The 18,279-nt window shown below is 36.3% G+C and overlaps 1 protein-coding gene and 1 long non-coding RNA gene across 2 annotated transcripts in view; one reads left to right on the top strand and one right to left on the bottom strand.

Moving 5' to 3' along the window:
- Positions 1-18,279, bottom strand: part of LOC146003333 (uncharacterized) — a 399,672-nt gene that overhangs the window by 300,908 nt on the left and 80,485 nt on the right. The window lies entirely within an intron of this gene.
- The window catches only part of LOC146003765 (transmembrane protease serine 9-like), a 50,896-nt gene that overhangs the window by 16,217 nt on the left and 16,400 nt on the right, over positions 1-18,279 (top strand). Inside the window, exons 6-10 of the mRNA XM_083142176.1 lie at positions 127-190; positions 3,247-3,365; positions 11,251-11,322; positions 15,667-15,727; positions 17,267-17,435. Coding sequence (XP_082998302.1) covers positions 127-190; positions 3,247-3,365; positions 11,251-11,322; positions 15,667-15,727; positions 17,267-17,435 — 485 coding nt within the window. The remainder of the gene's footprint in view (positions 1-126; positions 191-3,246; positions 3,366-11,250; positions 11,323-15,666; positions 15,728-17,266; positions 17,436-18,279) is intronic.

Here is an 18,279-nt window from a genome sequence, read left to right as displayed (position 1 = left end):
CTGATTTTATGCAATCCTAATTTATTGAACAGTATCTTTCAAAATCAAACCAGCCTGATTTATAACAGAAAGCTCTTATTGGAGACTTTTTTAATCTACCCACTAACGTATACATTTCCTTCCCAGGGCGACAGCGGGGGCCCTCTGATGGCCCACGTTCCCAACACCAATCGAAAGATGCAACAACTCGGTGAGGATAATTGTTGATTATTCTGTAGTAGCTCATGATAAACACTTTTAACTTTGACTGTCTGGATAAGGATATAAACAGGGAACTGATTTATATGTAAATACATATCTCTACGTCATGTTAAAATCAATGTTATTGCCTTTGCGAATCGTGGTAAGTCAGTCCACAAAATGTTATTTTTATTTTAAGCATACTTCCGTTACTTCATGCGATAGTGAACTCAGTTTCAGTCAATTGTCTATAGGGTCAACAAGTTTTCCTTGCTTACTTCCGTTTCAGTCCTTAGAAGAAAGATTGGTATTTAATTTTTTGGTAACAAAAATATAAAGCGAAATTTGTATTTGAATCTTGCATTACGATTAATGTCATGTAAACGTAATGCTTTGTATTTAGCTAGATGTACCGCTTGCTTAATAAAAATTGCCAATCAATTTTCACAATTGAAGAGCCCGGTGCAAGAACCAGACAGCTCCACTTTTTGATCAATTGTTCTTTTAATTTCCACTTCATAGTCGTGCTCTACCTGTCCCGTTGTTGTTGAACTTTTTCCCAGATTTAAATATTTGTTTTAACATTATAATACGTCGTCGGACAACTGATAAAACAAGGAAGTTTTTCTAGTAGTTTCTACGCTTAGTGTCTTATTGATATTTTGAGATATTTGCTGTTTTTTGGTAAGCAACTACATTGAAAATTTAAACGTAAAATTTAAACGTAAGTTTAGACCTGCTCTTTGGAAATGTTCGGCGCTTTTAATTGTTCATAAAACTTTGTCAACGTGTTGGCATGACATACAAATGGAAACAAGTTGAATTCGATCACCACTTTTTTCTTGTTTTAATTTTCAACCTGGAAATCGGGAGTTTTTCAACAAAATCAATAAATGTGGAATATCTCGAAAATGAACCCACTTTGTATAAAGCGCTTTAGAGTTAAATTTGTTGCACATTCGCTGTACTATCATGCCTTCAAAGGAATACGTCGAGTTTGAGGTAACCCTGTATATAAATCCATTCCCTGGATATAACTAAACGCATCTTATTTTACATTGCTTGGGTATTTTTTTTGACGCGGTATAATGATATTATTGTTTTGGCACCTACAAAGGCCATCGTCACACATCGAAAATTTTTGCAAGCAAATCCACAGCTGTCTTTTATTCATGTTTGATTTCACTTCGTACAAAAACTTTTTTACACCTTAGTAACTTTTTCCGCGTTCTGAACGTTCACGTAGAGCATGATTTTCTTGTTTACTGTTTAAAAATATCCACATAAACAAAGTTAATGCCCAGTGTAAAGTCACGTCTCTGGATTTTTGTACAAAAGTTACGTACGTTTAAAGTGTGGGTTGCGTTAATTTTCGGGCACCTCCTCGTATATGTACAAATATAATAGGATTATATTTATAAATTAAATTACCTGTATGCCTTTACACAGTGTTCGAAATGGAGGGGGAAGCCAGGAAATTTCCCTCCTTCCACTTTTATCATCCCCAGCTCTACATTTATATTTTCATTCCCACCCGGGAAAGAAAATCCCTTCCCCTCCTCCGAATGTGTATTCTATTCCATTATTTTTTGGGATGCCATGATAGTCATTCACTGTTTGAGTCATAAATTCAAGCTTGCTGTTCACGATGTTGTAAAAAAAAAAAGATACAGTAATTGCACTATGCACTTTATTTTATGTTCAGTCAAAACAGAAAAAAATCAAAAGGATCTGTTTTAGAGTGGTCAAGCAGTGGCAACAGCAATGATGGAAATGAACAAAATGTTTGACATTTGTTAACATCAATCTGTGTGGTAATAAGTACATTTCTTTTCGAGTCCTGAGCTCAGTGCAGCTACCAGTTGAAAAGAAAGGGAAAGTGCAAAGGAATGCTAAAGGAGGTACCAACTTAGTTATTTGTTGTAGAATTTTGTCTTTCCAATGTTGTATTAGATTTCCTCAAACAGTTTTCATTGCTTCTACAGAGAAGTGTTCGTGTAATTACTGCACGGCAGGAACTGGTTGTGGCAATAAAATCACTAAGGTGTAGAACTTTAGTTTTCTCCAAACGAAGCATTTATGAGTGTACCACTAACTGAAACATCTGAAGCCGATGAGAAAAAAATCACATTTTCGGAAGCATTTTCTTCAGATTTGAAGTTTATGGAATATTCGAAGAAGCATCTGTCTTGAACCATGAGAAGTGACCAGAAAATGAAACAGAATGTATGTTGTATGATGACAAAGAAATCACTGTGTTGTGTGGTAAGGTTGAAATAGAAAGGGACTGTTCGGTTCGCAACGAAGGCAAAAACCTGAAGACGAGCTCCATAGATGCTTTGCTGAGTAAACTTTCTGCAAGCTACAGACCGTTCCAATATCAACGACTGAGTGTGAAAAAAGGTTTCAGTAAAACGAACCTGACTCTTAAAGAATAACGAAATCGAACGAAGGATGAACAGTACGAGTATTGTATTTATCGCTGTGAATGGCTGCTCTAAGTCAGAGTTGCCAAAAAGCAGGATTTTTAGTTGTTGTTTTTTTCTGAAAAAATGTTATTTTAAAAATGAACATTTTAGCTTTTTGCGAACTTCGGCTAACCTACAGTATTTCACTTGCAGTTTCAGTTGTGAGTTTTGAGGTAGGAGAAAAGTCGAAAGAAGCCTAACAAAAACCGAGGAAAAACGTTTCCCCCACCCTCAAAAAAGCCCTTTTCAAATAATTTTCAACTCTACCTACAGGGTCAAATTTACTGCAATGAGGCTGCAACACATCATTTATACATGCATTGAAACCAGTAGCGGCGATTGGGTGCCAAAATCTTGGGTAGGGGGAGGGATTAATTTTTCTTTGTAAACGAGGCTTAGCATTAAGAGGCCATAATGCAAAAAGTGTGAGGTCAACTGCCCCACCACGCTCCCCTAGTCCCGCCACTGATCAGTAGTTGGAAAGTCCCCCCTCCCCTCTGGATGTTCTTCAATTCGAACACTGCTTTTTTACATATATTATAATAACTTCCAGTACTCTCAGGTGTACAACAAACTGACGTTTCGATTGTTTTCACAGGAATCGTCTCTTGGGGAAGAGACTGCGCAGACGAGAGAAGCCCCGGGGTGTACATCAAGCTCTCCGTCTACATTCAGTGGATAATGAAACACACCAGGGACGCCCGCTATTGTTCTAAATAGGGAAATACATTGTTTTCAATACAAGAGGTTTTTTTTTTCAATTCCCAAAGAAATTTTAGATGGAAGAAAATTTGCTACAGTGATTAATAGTAACATGATAAAGATAAATCGAGTTTTAGGGATATATTATTATTGTATAAAGTACAGTGCGTTCATTTTGGCTTTGGGCTGAGACAGCAAGTGCCTGCAGACGGTACGGCATGGCGCGTACCGTCATCATTCCTTAAATTTATGTGATAGTATTTATAAACACAAAGGTCTATGAGATAAGTAGTTTTTTTGCAATTCAGTTATGTCATACTGCGCTCTTTCTGCGAGATATTGCTTGATGAACTGCATTTTTTTCTTAAAAGGAGTGAAATTTTTAGCCAAAAAGGAAGTTTGTTGTAAAATTTTACACCTGCAGAATGTGTTGATCTGTCTGTCAGAGTTAGTATGCCGACAATTTTATTTATATTGGAAAACGAGTACTAACGTGTGCCATAAGAATTGTTCAAAGTGGTGGCCAACTGCATTCACACATTCCCGGCATCTATTGATGACATTTTGATTGACACGAAAAAGTTCTGTTCGTATATTGTCTTTCAGTTCATCTATAGTGTGGGGGTTCTTTCTATAGACGCTACTTTTTAGTGTTATTAAACACACACAAACACACACTGAAATTTTACAGGGAAAACTAACACACAAAGGCGCGCACATACACACGCACTGAAATTAGAGAGAAATTACACTGAACTCTAAAATGAACAGAACTGTACTGATAAGCAAGAACATTTATGCCTGCAACGTGAGTTTGAAGCAGTGCGAACCATTGGACCTTGAATCGGCTGTTAGTTAGTAGGGCCGTAGAAACACTGCCTGGGTAAGTTTCACACAACCCGCGGTTATACGTTTGAGTTTGGTATTTCAACATGTTATTTTTCCTCGTTCTCTTTCAATTGCGTGACTTCATTCAAATGTTCGAAATGAAAATTATATTAATCAATGAAATATATTACAAATTACATGCTTTAAAACAATTAACATTCCTACTTAAGTCATTTTTCTTCTGGACATTTTTTACCCAGAGTGAGTCTTTACGTTATGGCAGAAAATGCTCTTTTTACAGTCTTTTCTTTCTATTTTTTTTCCTCAGCTTTATCTTTGTGTAATGAAATAAAAAATGTTCAAATGTAATAAAATTAGGTTATTCATTGAAGATTTTATTATTTGAAACAATTAAAATTCGGACTTGTAGCACACGTTAGTACTCGTTTTGCAATATAAACACCTTGTCTGATGCTACAGATATGTGCGTAAAAATAAGCGGGGCGTCACGGGTCGAAAATGCCGGCATCCGCGCCATGCCGCGCCGTCTGCAGACACGCGCTATCTCGGCCCAGAGCCAAAATGAACGCACTGTACTTACAGAGAGCCAATTAATTATTGACAAGTAGCAATTGTCTATTGTCATTGCACATCATATTATCATTTCGGCCGGGCCGGTGAGCTGTTAAGCTTTAAATCTCGACATCGATGTCCTGACCTGAATATGAGTGATTTTGATTGTCTCTTCATAAATTTTATGTAATTATCTCTCATCTTTGAGATTAACAAAAGTGGCAGAAGAGCGACGCTAAATACCGTATTTCACCGCATAATCGTCGCATCCTGTTTCTTTCAGTCCAAAAATTGTTTTATAGCCTTTTAAGGCGTAATCGTCGCATCGGTGCGTTAGATAACGAATCCAATGATAACGGTGGTGGGTGGATCTTCGGGCAGAGAAGATTAAATTGTCTAAGTCTGTACTTCGCAACACTAGTAAATTTTCTACTATAATGCACAAATCAATATCAACTAATGTGATAACTATTTTAAACACCGGAAAAATGTTCGCTAAACTGTCATGAAGAAATCATGTGCGTAGATTTCGGCTATTCAATCTTAACGTATATTCACGAGTATTCCGTGTATCCTAATCTTGCACCAAAGGTAGTTTAGTAATAAATGCTTTTTAAGCACCGATAATAGCGGAACAATATTTTAGAAAGAAAACTTCACATAAAGGTCGCACCCCACTTTTTCGAAAAAAAAATCGCATAAAATCTGGGACGATTATGCGGTGAAATAAAGGAATCAAAATACATTATTATTTAGGTAAAAAAAAATTAGCATTCATTTTAGAAGTACATTGATGACCTTCATAATTTTTGCACATACGTTGACTTTTTACTTCATGCTTTTACTCTTTCTTACAATTTGTAATGACCCCGAGTGGGTCATTAGGCTACTTCGTTGTGTTATATTATTATTTACGAATATTAGTATATAACGGTTACTATATTAACTCATGTGTATTGTAGTTTATTATATTAATGCCTTCAGCCAAAATTTCAGAATATGGCCGCCTTTATAATCATTAACTTTATATACTGATATCAAAAAGTATAAGTAGCGGCGAGTTTAAGCAATTTTTAAATATACAACGCCTTCAAACGTTGTAAAGATTGGCGTAAGTTTCATTTCAATCAGTTTAGTTAAACCGAAGTTATTAATTTTTTTGTTAAATTTCTTATATTTATTCGTACATAGTTTCATGTTTTTGGCAGACGCCATTCTTTCCTGTCGTTATTTCGAAAGCCATTGTTTATTTGTTTAAATTTTTATGGAGTATAAGATTACGCGTTGTCGCTTGCATTGTTTCCATCACTTATAAGAATTCACTGTGCCAGATGAATGTACTTTTCATTATGTTACAGTTCAAACATATACATTATTTTTATCCACTTTCTGGTATTGAAAATTTATAGTAGTTGTTACCACTGAGTCAGTGGAGAGAAGTAACGTTTTTCCTGAGAGCCGTTGGCAGCAGTTCTTTCGGTAAGACGTTCGGGAGAAAGTCAGGCCCGTAAGTAGAGGGCAACTCCCCCCCCCCCCCTGTGAAAAATACAGAACACATTCCTACCGGGAATTCTCATTAATCTTTACAATTATATCCTGTATTACTCTAGCAACATAACAAAGCCATTTATTGATTTAGTGATTTATGAAGGTGTGTGATATTCCTTACAATGTCATCAGGATTGGGGGGAAAAATTCCCTTCCAGATTCAGACTTCGGGAAATGATTTCGCAATTTCAAGTATCTAAAACAGTTGTGACATTTTGAGTAGTCTTGTATTAAAGGTGCCTATGTGTTTCGATGTTTTTCTTGAATGTGTTGCTATGAAGTTTGAACTGCAAATTTTTTTTGTTTCGCAAGTCTACCCTTTGGTAATAGCGATTCATGTGATAGAAAAAGGGAGTGGATATTTGATTTGTTACTTAGCGTTACTTTTCTGCCACATCTAGCTAATCGTGACAATGAGTGATGGCGTGAAATTGATGAAGAGACACTCCCAAACAGTGCTGCAACCACAGGGGGTGCAGGGGCATTGTCCCCCCCTTAATATTGGACGGAAGTCCAATCTAGGGGGGTCAAACATTGAAGTAAAGAAACATGACTAGCAGAATCTAAGAATAGCAGCACAAATGGATACTCAAGATGGAATTAGTTTTCAAATGTTTCTTGTATTTTTCTCCCAGACTGCTAAGAACACTTGCAGGGGGCACCCGCCCTCTCGATTTCAAATTTTATAAAATAGAAAGTACATTTTGTAAAATTTTCTTGCTTGCTTTGCTCGAAATCGCAATATCTGCTATTCTTATAGTTTAAGTTCAGAGTCACAGCTAGGAGGCGGCGGGAGTCAGCCCTGCGAACCAAAACGATCTAAATGAAAAAAAAATGTTAAAGAGAATGCCATGGCGCCCCGTGAAATTAGTTGCGCCCTATTAAATCAATATTGTTTTCAGTTTGCAAATATATGGATGTAAAGATTTTCCTGCTCGCTTCGATCTCAATATGATTCTTTTCTGTAATGCATTCAAAATTACCAGAGAGAAGTAAGGCCAGATATACTTCAGATTGTTACTGCTTAAATGCAGGAATAGAAGCGTGAACATTTGAGAGATAATTTGGCGGATGAATTGATCATGTAATGTATTTAAATAATATATATATAAAAGTATATTAAAGAAACTTTGAATATGTACACAATTTAGTGTTAATATGTTGCATATGTATTTTCTTATTTTACGTCACTCCATGTTGCATATGCGTAAAATATATGTTATATACATGAAAGTTATACGTGTCATATGTACAAAAAGAATAATGTTCGTCATGCATATTCTGTCTTTCAAAAATACAGTTTGCGTGCTTGTTTTCCATTATTAGCTAATATGAAATTGAACATGTTGGAAAAATATTTCAAATCATTTGTTCAATCACAAATGCTTTAGCAGCGACTTCTACACCCTTTTGCATGATTTACGACAATAATAACGTTTTCTAATGCTACTATTATTACTACCACTACCACCACTATATTACTATTATTATTGGCACGTTTGTCCTGGTACTTGACCCCCTCTACAGATAAAAAAATGTTGTTTCGCCTCTACTCACAAAGAACACTCATGCCCAGGCTCGAACCTGGAACCCCTGGCTCAGTATTGTGTTATGTAACCATCCCATCATGGAGGTCGAGTAGTGAAAGATGTAGGACAGCTTACTGGCTCAAATTATTGTCAAACACGATGAAAATGTGATAGTGTTTCACATTTATTATTTCGGTTGGAAAGCGATACAATTTGTAGTTTGATATGGGTTACACTAAGCATCTCATGGAGTGTTGTAAATACCTAGGTATCAATTTCAAATCTTATGAATCATTTCTCTATGCAAACGCATCAAATATGATAAGCAACATAGGTGTGTGTTATGATATCCATTTTATGAAGGAAAAGTTTTTTTTTAACTCTGACTGTTTGCATGATATCGTTTCCATAGCATGTTATAGGCTATATGGCTCTCACAATTTTAAACAGCAGTAAAAATAAATGACATTTGCAACTGCGAAGCTTACAATGGGATTGCATACATTAAGGACAGAAGATGCTATATTTCGATTGCTTGTAACATCGAAAGAAGAATTAGACGAGCGAATAGTGACTGAGAAAAGTTGCTTGCCTTGATGTCCTGTACACACTGTTAAAGTTAGGGGTGTGCGAGATCCCGAAAAGTCGGTAAATACAGAATGGTCATTTTAAAAAGTCGTTCCTTCTCGACGTCATCTGTATTATAAATTTCTGGAACTTATCGGAAATTGTTAGTTCTTATTCTAGAAATGCCAAAACAATCACTTAACGTGAAAATGACGTGTAGAATTCGAAAAAAGTCGGGAAATTGCAAATTTTTCCCGTCCCGACCCACAAAATTCTGTCCCGCACACCCCTAGTGAAAGTTATCGGTGGCGGCACCCTATGAATATAGGTTCAAGAAAATGACAAGTAGAAAAAAGCTGCAGTGAAATAAGTACGATTGAAAATCCTTCAAATTATATTCTATTTATTTTCTTATATTTATAATATTACGTTGTGTATGTAGCAGACGTTGTCTGTTAAAGTACCTCAAGCACAATCTAATTTTTTGACAAATGATTATGTCAACTCTTCTGCTATGGAGTGGATTCTCCTAATTTTATTAATAAATCTTAAGCCATTCTGTGATTGACAGAAATCAGTATCAGCATAAAAAAAAAGACTGATATTTGGGGCTTATACGCTTCTGCTCAAAAAGTGGTGGCGATAAGCGGCCCAGAAACCTCGTGCCGCGGGGATGGGGTATGGCGAAGAAGGCCCCTTATATCGTTTGGTTTCGTACCATAGTCATTAGGAACATATTTTTCAAATGTAAAGAGGATGCAAAATTTCCCTGTTCGAAACTTAATATGAAATATTAAAGATGACACTGTAATCCAAGAAGTCATTGATCAATCGAGGGATGCCTATTTGTTTGTCAGGTGTCAAACACATGTATTTCAACATTAGAATAATACAATTCACACAATATTTTGCAAAAGTGTTTAACGTAACCAGTAGGCAAACATTGTCTGTAGTGATGCAAGAGTCTTTCATTTGAAGCAAATAGTATCCGTGGTGCAGTAAGGGACCCATGTTTCAATGTTTTCAAGTAGGCCTACAAAAAATGTAGGCCTATTACACATTTTTACACAATTCATCAAAGTCTAGATAATATGTAACCATTATTATTTAATTAATTCGATCTTTCTTGCATAACACAACACAATGTTGGATTCTCGTTAGATTACTTCTTGCATAAAAATCTTGCATACTGGAAACTAGAGGAAACATTATGAAGCACGATTTATAAAGGACTTCCTTAATCAGCTCTGCAGAGAAGCCCAAAGCTGTTGGTACATATTAATCGTATATTAACATTATTGACCTATAAAGTAGATACAGTCCCACTTAGCCTATTATGTTCAACATTATCTTTGTATTCTTTGGTAGTCCGAAAGGTCATTATCGAAATATTGTTATTTGATGTTTCTCGAACTCTTTTTAGTTCATTGGAGTTTCAAGATATCATCCCTTTCCTGTTACTTAACACTTTGAGGAGGGGGCAAGTGCCCCTCTGTACCCTGCTATATCTGCCAATGCAATACAATGTATTAAAAATTTGTCCCCTCTAGAATTGACTTCGCCCCCCCCCCCCCTACTAAGAATTCCTGGCTACGGGTCTGGAGAAAGTTGTGCTTCGCGTAGCAGAAAATTAGGTTTACGCATCTCTCGGTGTAACCGGTCTAAACTGTTTTATTTTAATTTTGTCTTGAGCTTTATACGCGCCTGCGTTACTCTAATAAATTATAATTAGAATATATCCAGGTTTTTCATTTGAAACTGAAAGATGAGTTGGACTACCAGAATCGCGGGTGAACAAACACGTGGACCTCAACGGACTTCACAGATGATCAAAAGGGGAAGGAACCAAGTATCTCTGACCAAATATTGGGATATTACCATCATGTTCCACTGAGCTGCTAAGGTAAGTTGCACCAGTGTTCCCACGTCGTTGGTGACAAGTGCAGCGCTACGAGGACCGCAGCAAATTAGGTATATTGGCTTCAGTGGAACAATTTGTCAAATTTCATTCCTTGTTTGAATTGTTTCAATTGTAGCTTTAAGCCCACTATATGCACAGATAGGAGAAGCGGGACTGGATAACTACCGTTTAAAATGGAATACGAACCACTACGTACCTCCACCGGGTATCGAACCTGGGACCCCTTGATTACACTACGAGAGGTCACAAATTTCGTTCCGGACATAATAAAAGATTATATGCTTTACATTTGGTTTCATATTTTTAAAAATAGCACTTTTCAAATTTAGTCCATTTCTTGCACAGGCTAATTGAGACCGACCGAACCACTGGTACACGCCTGGTGCCTTCCCCAAATGGAAATGTAAGACATTAGTTAACGAAAACTTAACGGCACTCTCGACAATCATTTCATTTCACACTTTTTTCTCACCATGAAAATATTGAATGTGTTAAATTTCTCAAATCCAAGAGCAAGAAATATTGTGTCAACTGAAATTAAAACAAAGTCAGTAAGCAGAAATGTTCTATTCTTTACCTTAGTTTTCGCAACAATACTGTTGATAACTTACCGTTATAATCAAAAGACACTATTATTTTTACGAGAGAAAATTCTTTTCAAAACACGAGAACCGACATTACGTTTCTAAAAAATATACAGTCGTCAAAGTATTCTCAATAAACTGGACATGAAAAAAGCGGCCTTCCAACTCAACAATACAGGTGGCTAAAGGAAATATCAAAAGACATTGTGTAAGAAGTTCATAAATATTGTTTTAGAACCTATAGTGTATCTTTTCAGTTCTAGCCTTGTTTTTCAATATTTCTTGGATATTGTGTACACTCATATGAATAAACAGAAAACAAACTATTTCTTGTGAACATTTAACGCGAATCAATGGCAATTGATAGGCCCAGTGTTTATATATTTATACTAGGAATTGCTTTGTCATGGGTATTTTATGAGGTATGTATTTTTGACAATAATGGTATTGTAAAATGTTTACTTTTCAATGACTCAAGTGCGCTATCAAAGACAGCCCAGTTAAGAGTTCTGTCCAACCAATTTGGTTTTCGTTAGTGAAGGATAGGCACCGCATCGAATTCCATGTGATATAGTTTTAATGGTGTCTTTGGTAACAAAGTAAAATTCAAATTACGACTACAATTATAACAGCATTGAGTGTGTTAAAAGGCGACATCATAGAAGGCACTTGTTTTCAAAGTACTACGTCTCTATGCTATGGAAATGGAAACTGGTAGGAAAGGATTATTAAACATTCAACAGCCACGACACAAATTCATCTTCGGCCAAGGACGGCGCCAGGGCATGTGAAGTGGTGCTTTTGCACCCCATAGTTTTCTTACGCAACCACCCCCACCCCTTCTTAAAAATATATTTACTTCACAGAGAAAATCTTTGGAATAACAAAAACTACTTGTAGTTTCTGGAAACCAAACATTTCGTTGTTTGGTTACCAAAGAAACAAAATGTTCTTTAGTAATCGTGCACATTTGCTTATAGTTACCAAAGAATTTGGTCAAAATTGCCAAATTTAGTAAATGCTGCTATGTTTTGTTTGCAATTACCAAAAACCAACTTATTCTGTGTTGTAGTGTCATATTACGTCATGACTTAGGAAAAACCATGTCATTCTCAGCGTAGAATGTTATAGCAAACAAGACCACTATTATTGTGTATAAAATTCAAGCCATTGATCATAATCTGAAAGCAGTGTTGCCAAGTTGGCCCTTTTGGGGCCAGAACTGACCCTTTTGAGTACGTACTCAGCCCCAAAATTCAGCAAAAGCCCGAAGGGGCTTTTTAGCCCTACAGAGAGAAATCTTGCTACAAATCTAGCTCTTTCAGTAATGAAATGTTTTTTGGTATTTTCAGTAAAGTAAACTGCAAACAAGAATTCACTTAACCGACCCTCCTCTGCACCTGCAAGCTCGTCCTGCGACACCTCTTGGGGAGCAGGTTGCAAGTGCACATTGTCACTTTATCCCCTTGTTTCTGGTTTTGGTATGCTGTGTAGCCCGAGGCGAATTACGGACAGCGTCGATTCCAGAAAATGCGAATCTTTGTTCAGTTGTATTGCATCTGGTCCTTGAAAGTTCACAGAAATGCGGTGCGGAATCGACGAATCGTTCGTAACAGTGAGGCTCGACCAGAGACTAGTTCGTGTGTGCGGCCGTGTATGTGTGTGAGTGTGTGTGTGCATATATATGAAGGAGGAATATGCCGAAAATGTGTAATGCTTTTGTGTAATTTACTGCACCACAATTTACGGGGGAAATGCATTATTTAAGGTAAGAAAATTTAATTTAGTTGAGCGTATGCCCCTCATTTTGACAGTTGATTAGTTGTGGTTCTTGAGTTTCAGAAATTTTGCACCAAAACACCCAAGATTTGTAAATCTAGCCCCCTGGATGTGAATTTTAGCTCCATTTTGGGTGCGATTTAGCCCGTTTTTCTCTCGTGCTGTTGGCAACACTGTCTGAAAGAGACGGCGCGTTTACTTTTCTGTACATTTGGTTATTGTAGTCAAAACAAGCAAGCAAAACTGAACCAAGTCACTGAAAATTTTCGATTTTGTTGTCATATTTTTAATAGAAGCCTACTAAAAGTTGATTAATATTTCATACACTGACATGCATGCGTGTTTCATGTTTCCTTTATTTTCAACATCGCACACCTTCAACACCCCTAGTTCATTAATCCTGGTGCCGTCGCTGTCTTCGGCATATACTCGTATCTATGTAAGATATACGAAGTGTTTCCGTGACCTTGAATCAAACTGACAGGGTGGATGGAGACTGACCCAAGTACCAATATGAGATCAGGAACCCCGGTCAGGAAACGCGTGAGTAAAGAGTTGTAAGCCAAAACTAGTTGGGGCTTACTTTGGTTGGGGCTGCCTATAACAGTGGAATGTGAAAACATGCTTGTTTTGATTTTCTCAAAAATATTTATATCATCGGTGTTCCGTTTTCTGGTCTACAAGATCTTAGGCTATTCAAAAATAATCTATTTCAGATTCAGAAAACTTACAGTAACGCTACGAACAGAAACGAGGTGGTCTAATCCACATAGGCCATCTACACAGGTCATAACTATTTTCATGACTGAAGAATAGCTGGGAGAGAAAAATCGACTCCATTGTTCTCTAGAACCATAAATGATAGCCTATTCGCTTTATCTGCAAGCAATGAAATACAGTGGACCATTGATCAGCTACAAGGAAGACGTGTAGAATTGCTTCCATTACTAAAAAAACCTGCCGAGTCTACTTGAAATCAAAGGATCCAGGTTATCCGTTAGATGTACATTGAACAATTGTTCTCATTCCAGTTTCGATTAGCCTACCTGAGCACGCAAGTGAACCTAAAACAGACATTGCCCAACTTTTCCACCAAAAAAATCTGACAAGACGTAATATTTGTGTAAAAGGAACATTTTGCTTCAGCCTTTTAATTGCTTTGGTGTGTTTTGTGGAATTTATCGAACATTCTTTTGACAAGACTAACCCCATATGCTAATGAAATTATAGGTGATTATCAATGTGGATTTAAACGTAACAGATCAACTACAGATCAATTTTTTTCACATCAGACAGACACTTGAGAAAATGTAGGAATAGAATCAAAATGTCCATAAGGTATTCATTCTTGTTAACATAATAAAAGTATGCAACAATGAAATGGGAAGAAATATTCGTGTGGGTATTAATATATCTGACAAATTTACAATTCATGATGGGTTAAGACAGGGAGATGCATTAACCCCATTGCTCTTTAATTTTGCCTTAGAATATGCTGTTAGGAAGGTAAAAGAAACTAATGAAGGACTAAAATTAAACGGTGTGACTCAGTTATTGACATATTCAGATGATATAGATTTACTAAATATAATTAAAAGCACCTAAAGAGATAGGTTTGGAAGTTAGCAAATAGAAAACTAAATATATGCTTACAGGCCGAAACCAAGTGTTAGGTAATAATCAAAATTTAATTATTGATAACAACTTGTTTGAACCAGATTACAAATTCAAGTACTTAGGAGTAATACTAACAAATGAAAATGATTTTACAATATAGTAATTTTGCCTGTAGTATTGTATGGATATGAAACTTGGTCCCTTACATTAAAAGAAGAACATAAATTAAAATTGGATTAAATGGAAAATATTTGGACGTAAAAGGGATGAGGAGAGAGGTGAGTGGAGAAAGTTACATAATGTAGAACTACACAATTTGTTTTCCTGTCCAGATATTATTAGAATAATTAAATCAAGAACACTTAGGTGGGCAGGCCATGTGATACGAATGGCACCGAAAGGTACTTTGACCGGTGAAGCATCTGATGATGAGATTATCCCTATTTTTGAGAGGAAAGAAGAGCTTACAGGATTCTTGTTGGGATAAGATTGATTGATTGATTTGCATCAATTCATTTCGTTTATTGTGCCACTTTTTGTCTAAGTTGCGAAGATGGGGATGAGTGATGACGTGATGAAATGGACACTCAGAAACATCCATGCCCAGGCCGGGATTCGAACTCAGGACCCTTGGCGTCGTAGCGCGATATTCTAACTACTTCGCCACGGAGGCCGGTTGATGGTAAGTGGCCTGTAAGAAGGCCAAGACCAAGATGGAGGGATAACGTTGAGATGGACCTAAACGAAATCGATAAGGATGGAAAAGATTGGATTGATCTTGCCCAGGATAGGGACAGATGGAAGGCTGGTGTTGCTGCAGGCATAAACCTTAGCCATAAAGCTAGATAGTTAGTTAGTTAGTTTGTTTGTATGTGTGTACAGCTCTTGCTAAAAAAAAAATCTGGATCGTATGGGTAGAAATAAAGCCTCCATATGTTAGTTGTAAATGAGAAGTTCGATTACCCAAGAGGTAAACAGAAAAATATCTAAAAAAAAGACAACTTTAAAATACGGAGACAAGCTCCCGAGTATTTCATGTCACATGTTTCACTGTCTGCCACCAAGATGCACCATTTGAACTCCTAAGCAGAAGAAAAGACGAGTGAATCTTGGACCACTACTCTCAATGTAGGCTTACGTAAATGTTACAGTTGTTCACATACTTAAAAGGCCACGAAAGTGTGTGGAAAATGCGGGAATCTATGCAAAAAACTTAAACAAAAGCCAGCGATGCTTTGTGTTTATAAGTATTGATTTTTCGTAATAAAGTTATTACAAATTTAACCCGGGAATGGGCATCAAAGGCACTTTATAGAACAATTTGAATAGAAACACAACGTGAAAGACAGATAAATTATTTTCTGTTTCAGGCACACTCTACACGTCGATCACATCTGGATCGTTCCAGATCAAGCAAAAGTCTAAACTGTGGTGAGTGTTTTCCAAACTATTCAAATTGCATTTTTTTCCGGTTAGGTGTATTTGCTATTTTACTCTTTCCTCCAAACGTTCAAAAGTGATATCAGACCGGAAAATCTTTATACAAATTTGTACTACTCTGTAACATCCTTCCTTACAAGTTCTAATCCCGATCATCTCATTTCTAATTCCTTCAGAAGGAGCTCTGTACTTGTTGGGCTGACATTTTATAAAATATTGTGAATCCTGTTACAGAAGAAGACAGAACTTCCAAAATGTACAGTCACGGACACTGCCGGGTTGTAATGAATACACTTTACTTTCAATCGAATCGTTACAGCCCGGCAGTGGCCGTGACTGTACCATAATATTTGAAAATATGAAGAATTACAAGTAGATGATGAACGACTTAACGGCTGTTGGCTTTGTAATGTTGAGAACAAGATTACAATATTTAGAACTATCATATATATTATATTTTTAGAACTAATGTATAATATTTAGAACTAAATCAACCCTTTTTATGTGAATAATTCACGAGTTTTATAAACGTTGAGTTGAGTTGAGTTCAGTTGGTGTTTTAAGTCCACTTTATGCACAGTGAGTCTTATCGGGACTGGACCTGCAGTTTAAAGTGCGACCCAAACCACTAAGTGCCTCTACCGGGAATCGAACTAGAGAGCCCTTGATTACAAGGCGACACCGCTACTACTGTGTCATGAATATTGATTTATGAATAATGTGTAAAAATATGTAAATAAAAGGTAATTAGCGGTAATAAACGCTATGTTTAAGGTTTTATGTAAATTACTGCAAGGCGTGTCACGTATAAAATAATACAATTAATGTTTATAATTTTGAAAATATGGGTCTAGGGTTTATTAAACGCTAATTACGTTCTATTTACATATTTTTACACATTATTCATAAATTAAGATTTATATATTTACATAACTCATGAATTATTCGCATAAAAATGGATGATTTAGTTCTAAATATTATGCATTAGTTTTAATATATAATATATATGTTAGTTCTAAATATTGTAATTTAGTTCTAAACCCGAAAAAGCTAACAGCTTTTAACTCGTTCATCATCTACTATTACAAACGTCGTTTTGTGAATACTTAAATTTTCTAGTGCAAATATGCAGATTCTAAAAAAAATTATAAAATCTCAAGAGAGTAACCGGTAAGTGTGCTCTTCTGGAACTGACCATATATATGTGATGTAAATGTATGCGTGTAGGAATAAATATATGGAATAATAACCGTCAACCCGGAAGCAAAATCTTTAAGAATTAATATTATCTTATTTTGTGGAAGCACCTACTTCTTTTATTTGTTGCAATTCCTGTTCTATACATTTGTCAATTTCAGAACTGAATTTTTGAAGTTTTACTCAAAATGTTGAAAAAAGAGATCTTGGAGCTGTACAAACAATTTAGTTGTAGCGTCTGCATGTTTCACATCGAAGTGACAAGCAACACATGTTGATTGGTTTTATCATCAATATGAAATAGGAGACTTACAACTTATATTTATTTAACAGAATGTGGCATGGTCAACAGACGCACCATAGGCAGGATAGTAAACGGGAAGCCAGCATACGTGAACGAGTTCCCGTGGATGGTCGCCATCAGAGATCAGTTGTTCACTTACTGTGGAGGTTCCATCATCAACAACAGATACGTCCTCACAGCAGGCCACTGCATCTATGAGTAAGTATGTTATGTTATGAATAGGGCTCGCAAATTGATGAAAAATCATCTTCTATCTGGACCTTGAGGACAATGTTAAACCTGATAGTTGTCCGTTTCCCTTCAGTTAGAACCACACAATATTGTCTTTATTCTGCATTTTTTGCATTTTCTGGCCTTTCTTGGTTTTAAGTTTCTTTTAGTAATTATGCAGTTATTTTTTCATTTTTGATGTTTGTTTTTGCTCCTTTCCTATTGTTTCGTGAATTTTAAATGCATTTGCTACCACTAACTAACTAACTAACTCTCTAGCCTTCTTAAACCCGAAGGTTCATGGCTGCAGCAACACAGGCCTTCCATCTGTCCCTATCTTGAGCAAAATCTATATACTCTTTTCCATCCCTACCGATTTCCCTTAGGTCCATCTCCACGTTGTCCCTTCATCTTCGTCTTGGCCTTCCTACTGGTCTCTTACCATCAGGTTTCCCAACAAGAATCCTGTAAACTCCTCTTTCCTCTCCCATTCGTGCCACATGGCCTGCCCACCTAAGTCTTCTTGATTTAATTATTCTAATAATGTCTGGACATGAATACAAATTATGTAGTTCTAAATTATGTAACCTTCTCCACTCACCTGTCTCCTCATCCCTTTTAGGTCCAAAGATTTTCCTAAGGATCTTATTTTCAAATACTCTCAATTTATGTTCCTCTTTCAATGTAAGGGACCAAGTTTCATACCCATATAATACTACAGGCAAAATTACTGTTTTGTATATTTTAACTTTTAGTTTCTTAGATATTAAACGAGAAGACAAAAATTTATGAAGAGAGAAGTAACATGCATTTCCTGAATTAAGCCTACTTT

The sequence above is a fragment of the Lepisma saccharinum genome, chromosome 20, assembly GCF_977018435.1.
Source record: "Lepisma saccharinum chromosome 20, izLepSacc3.1, whole genome shotgun sequence".
NCBI lineage: Eukaryota > Metazoa > Arthropoda > Insecta > Zygentoma > Lepismatidae > Lepisma > Lepisma saccharinum.
The sequence above is the reverse complement of the archived record's forward strand: the minus strand, read 5'-3'. Positions and strand labels throughout refer to the sequence as shown.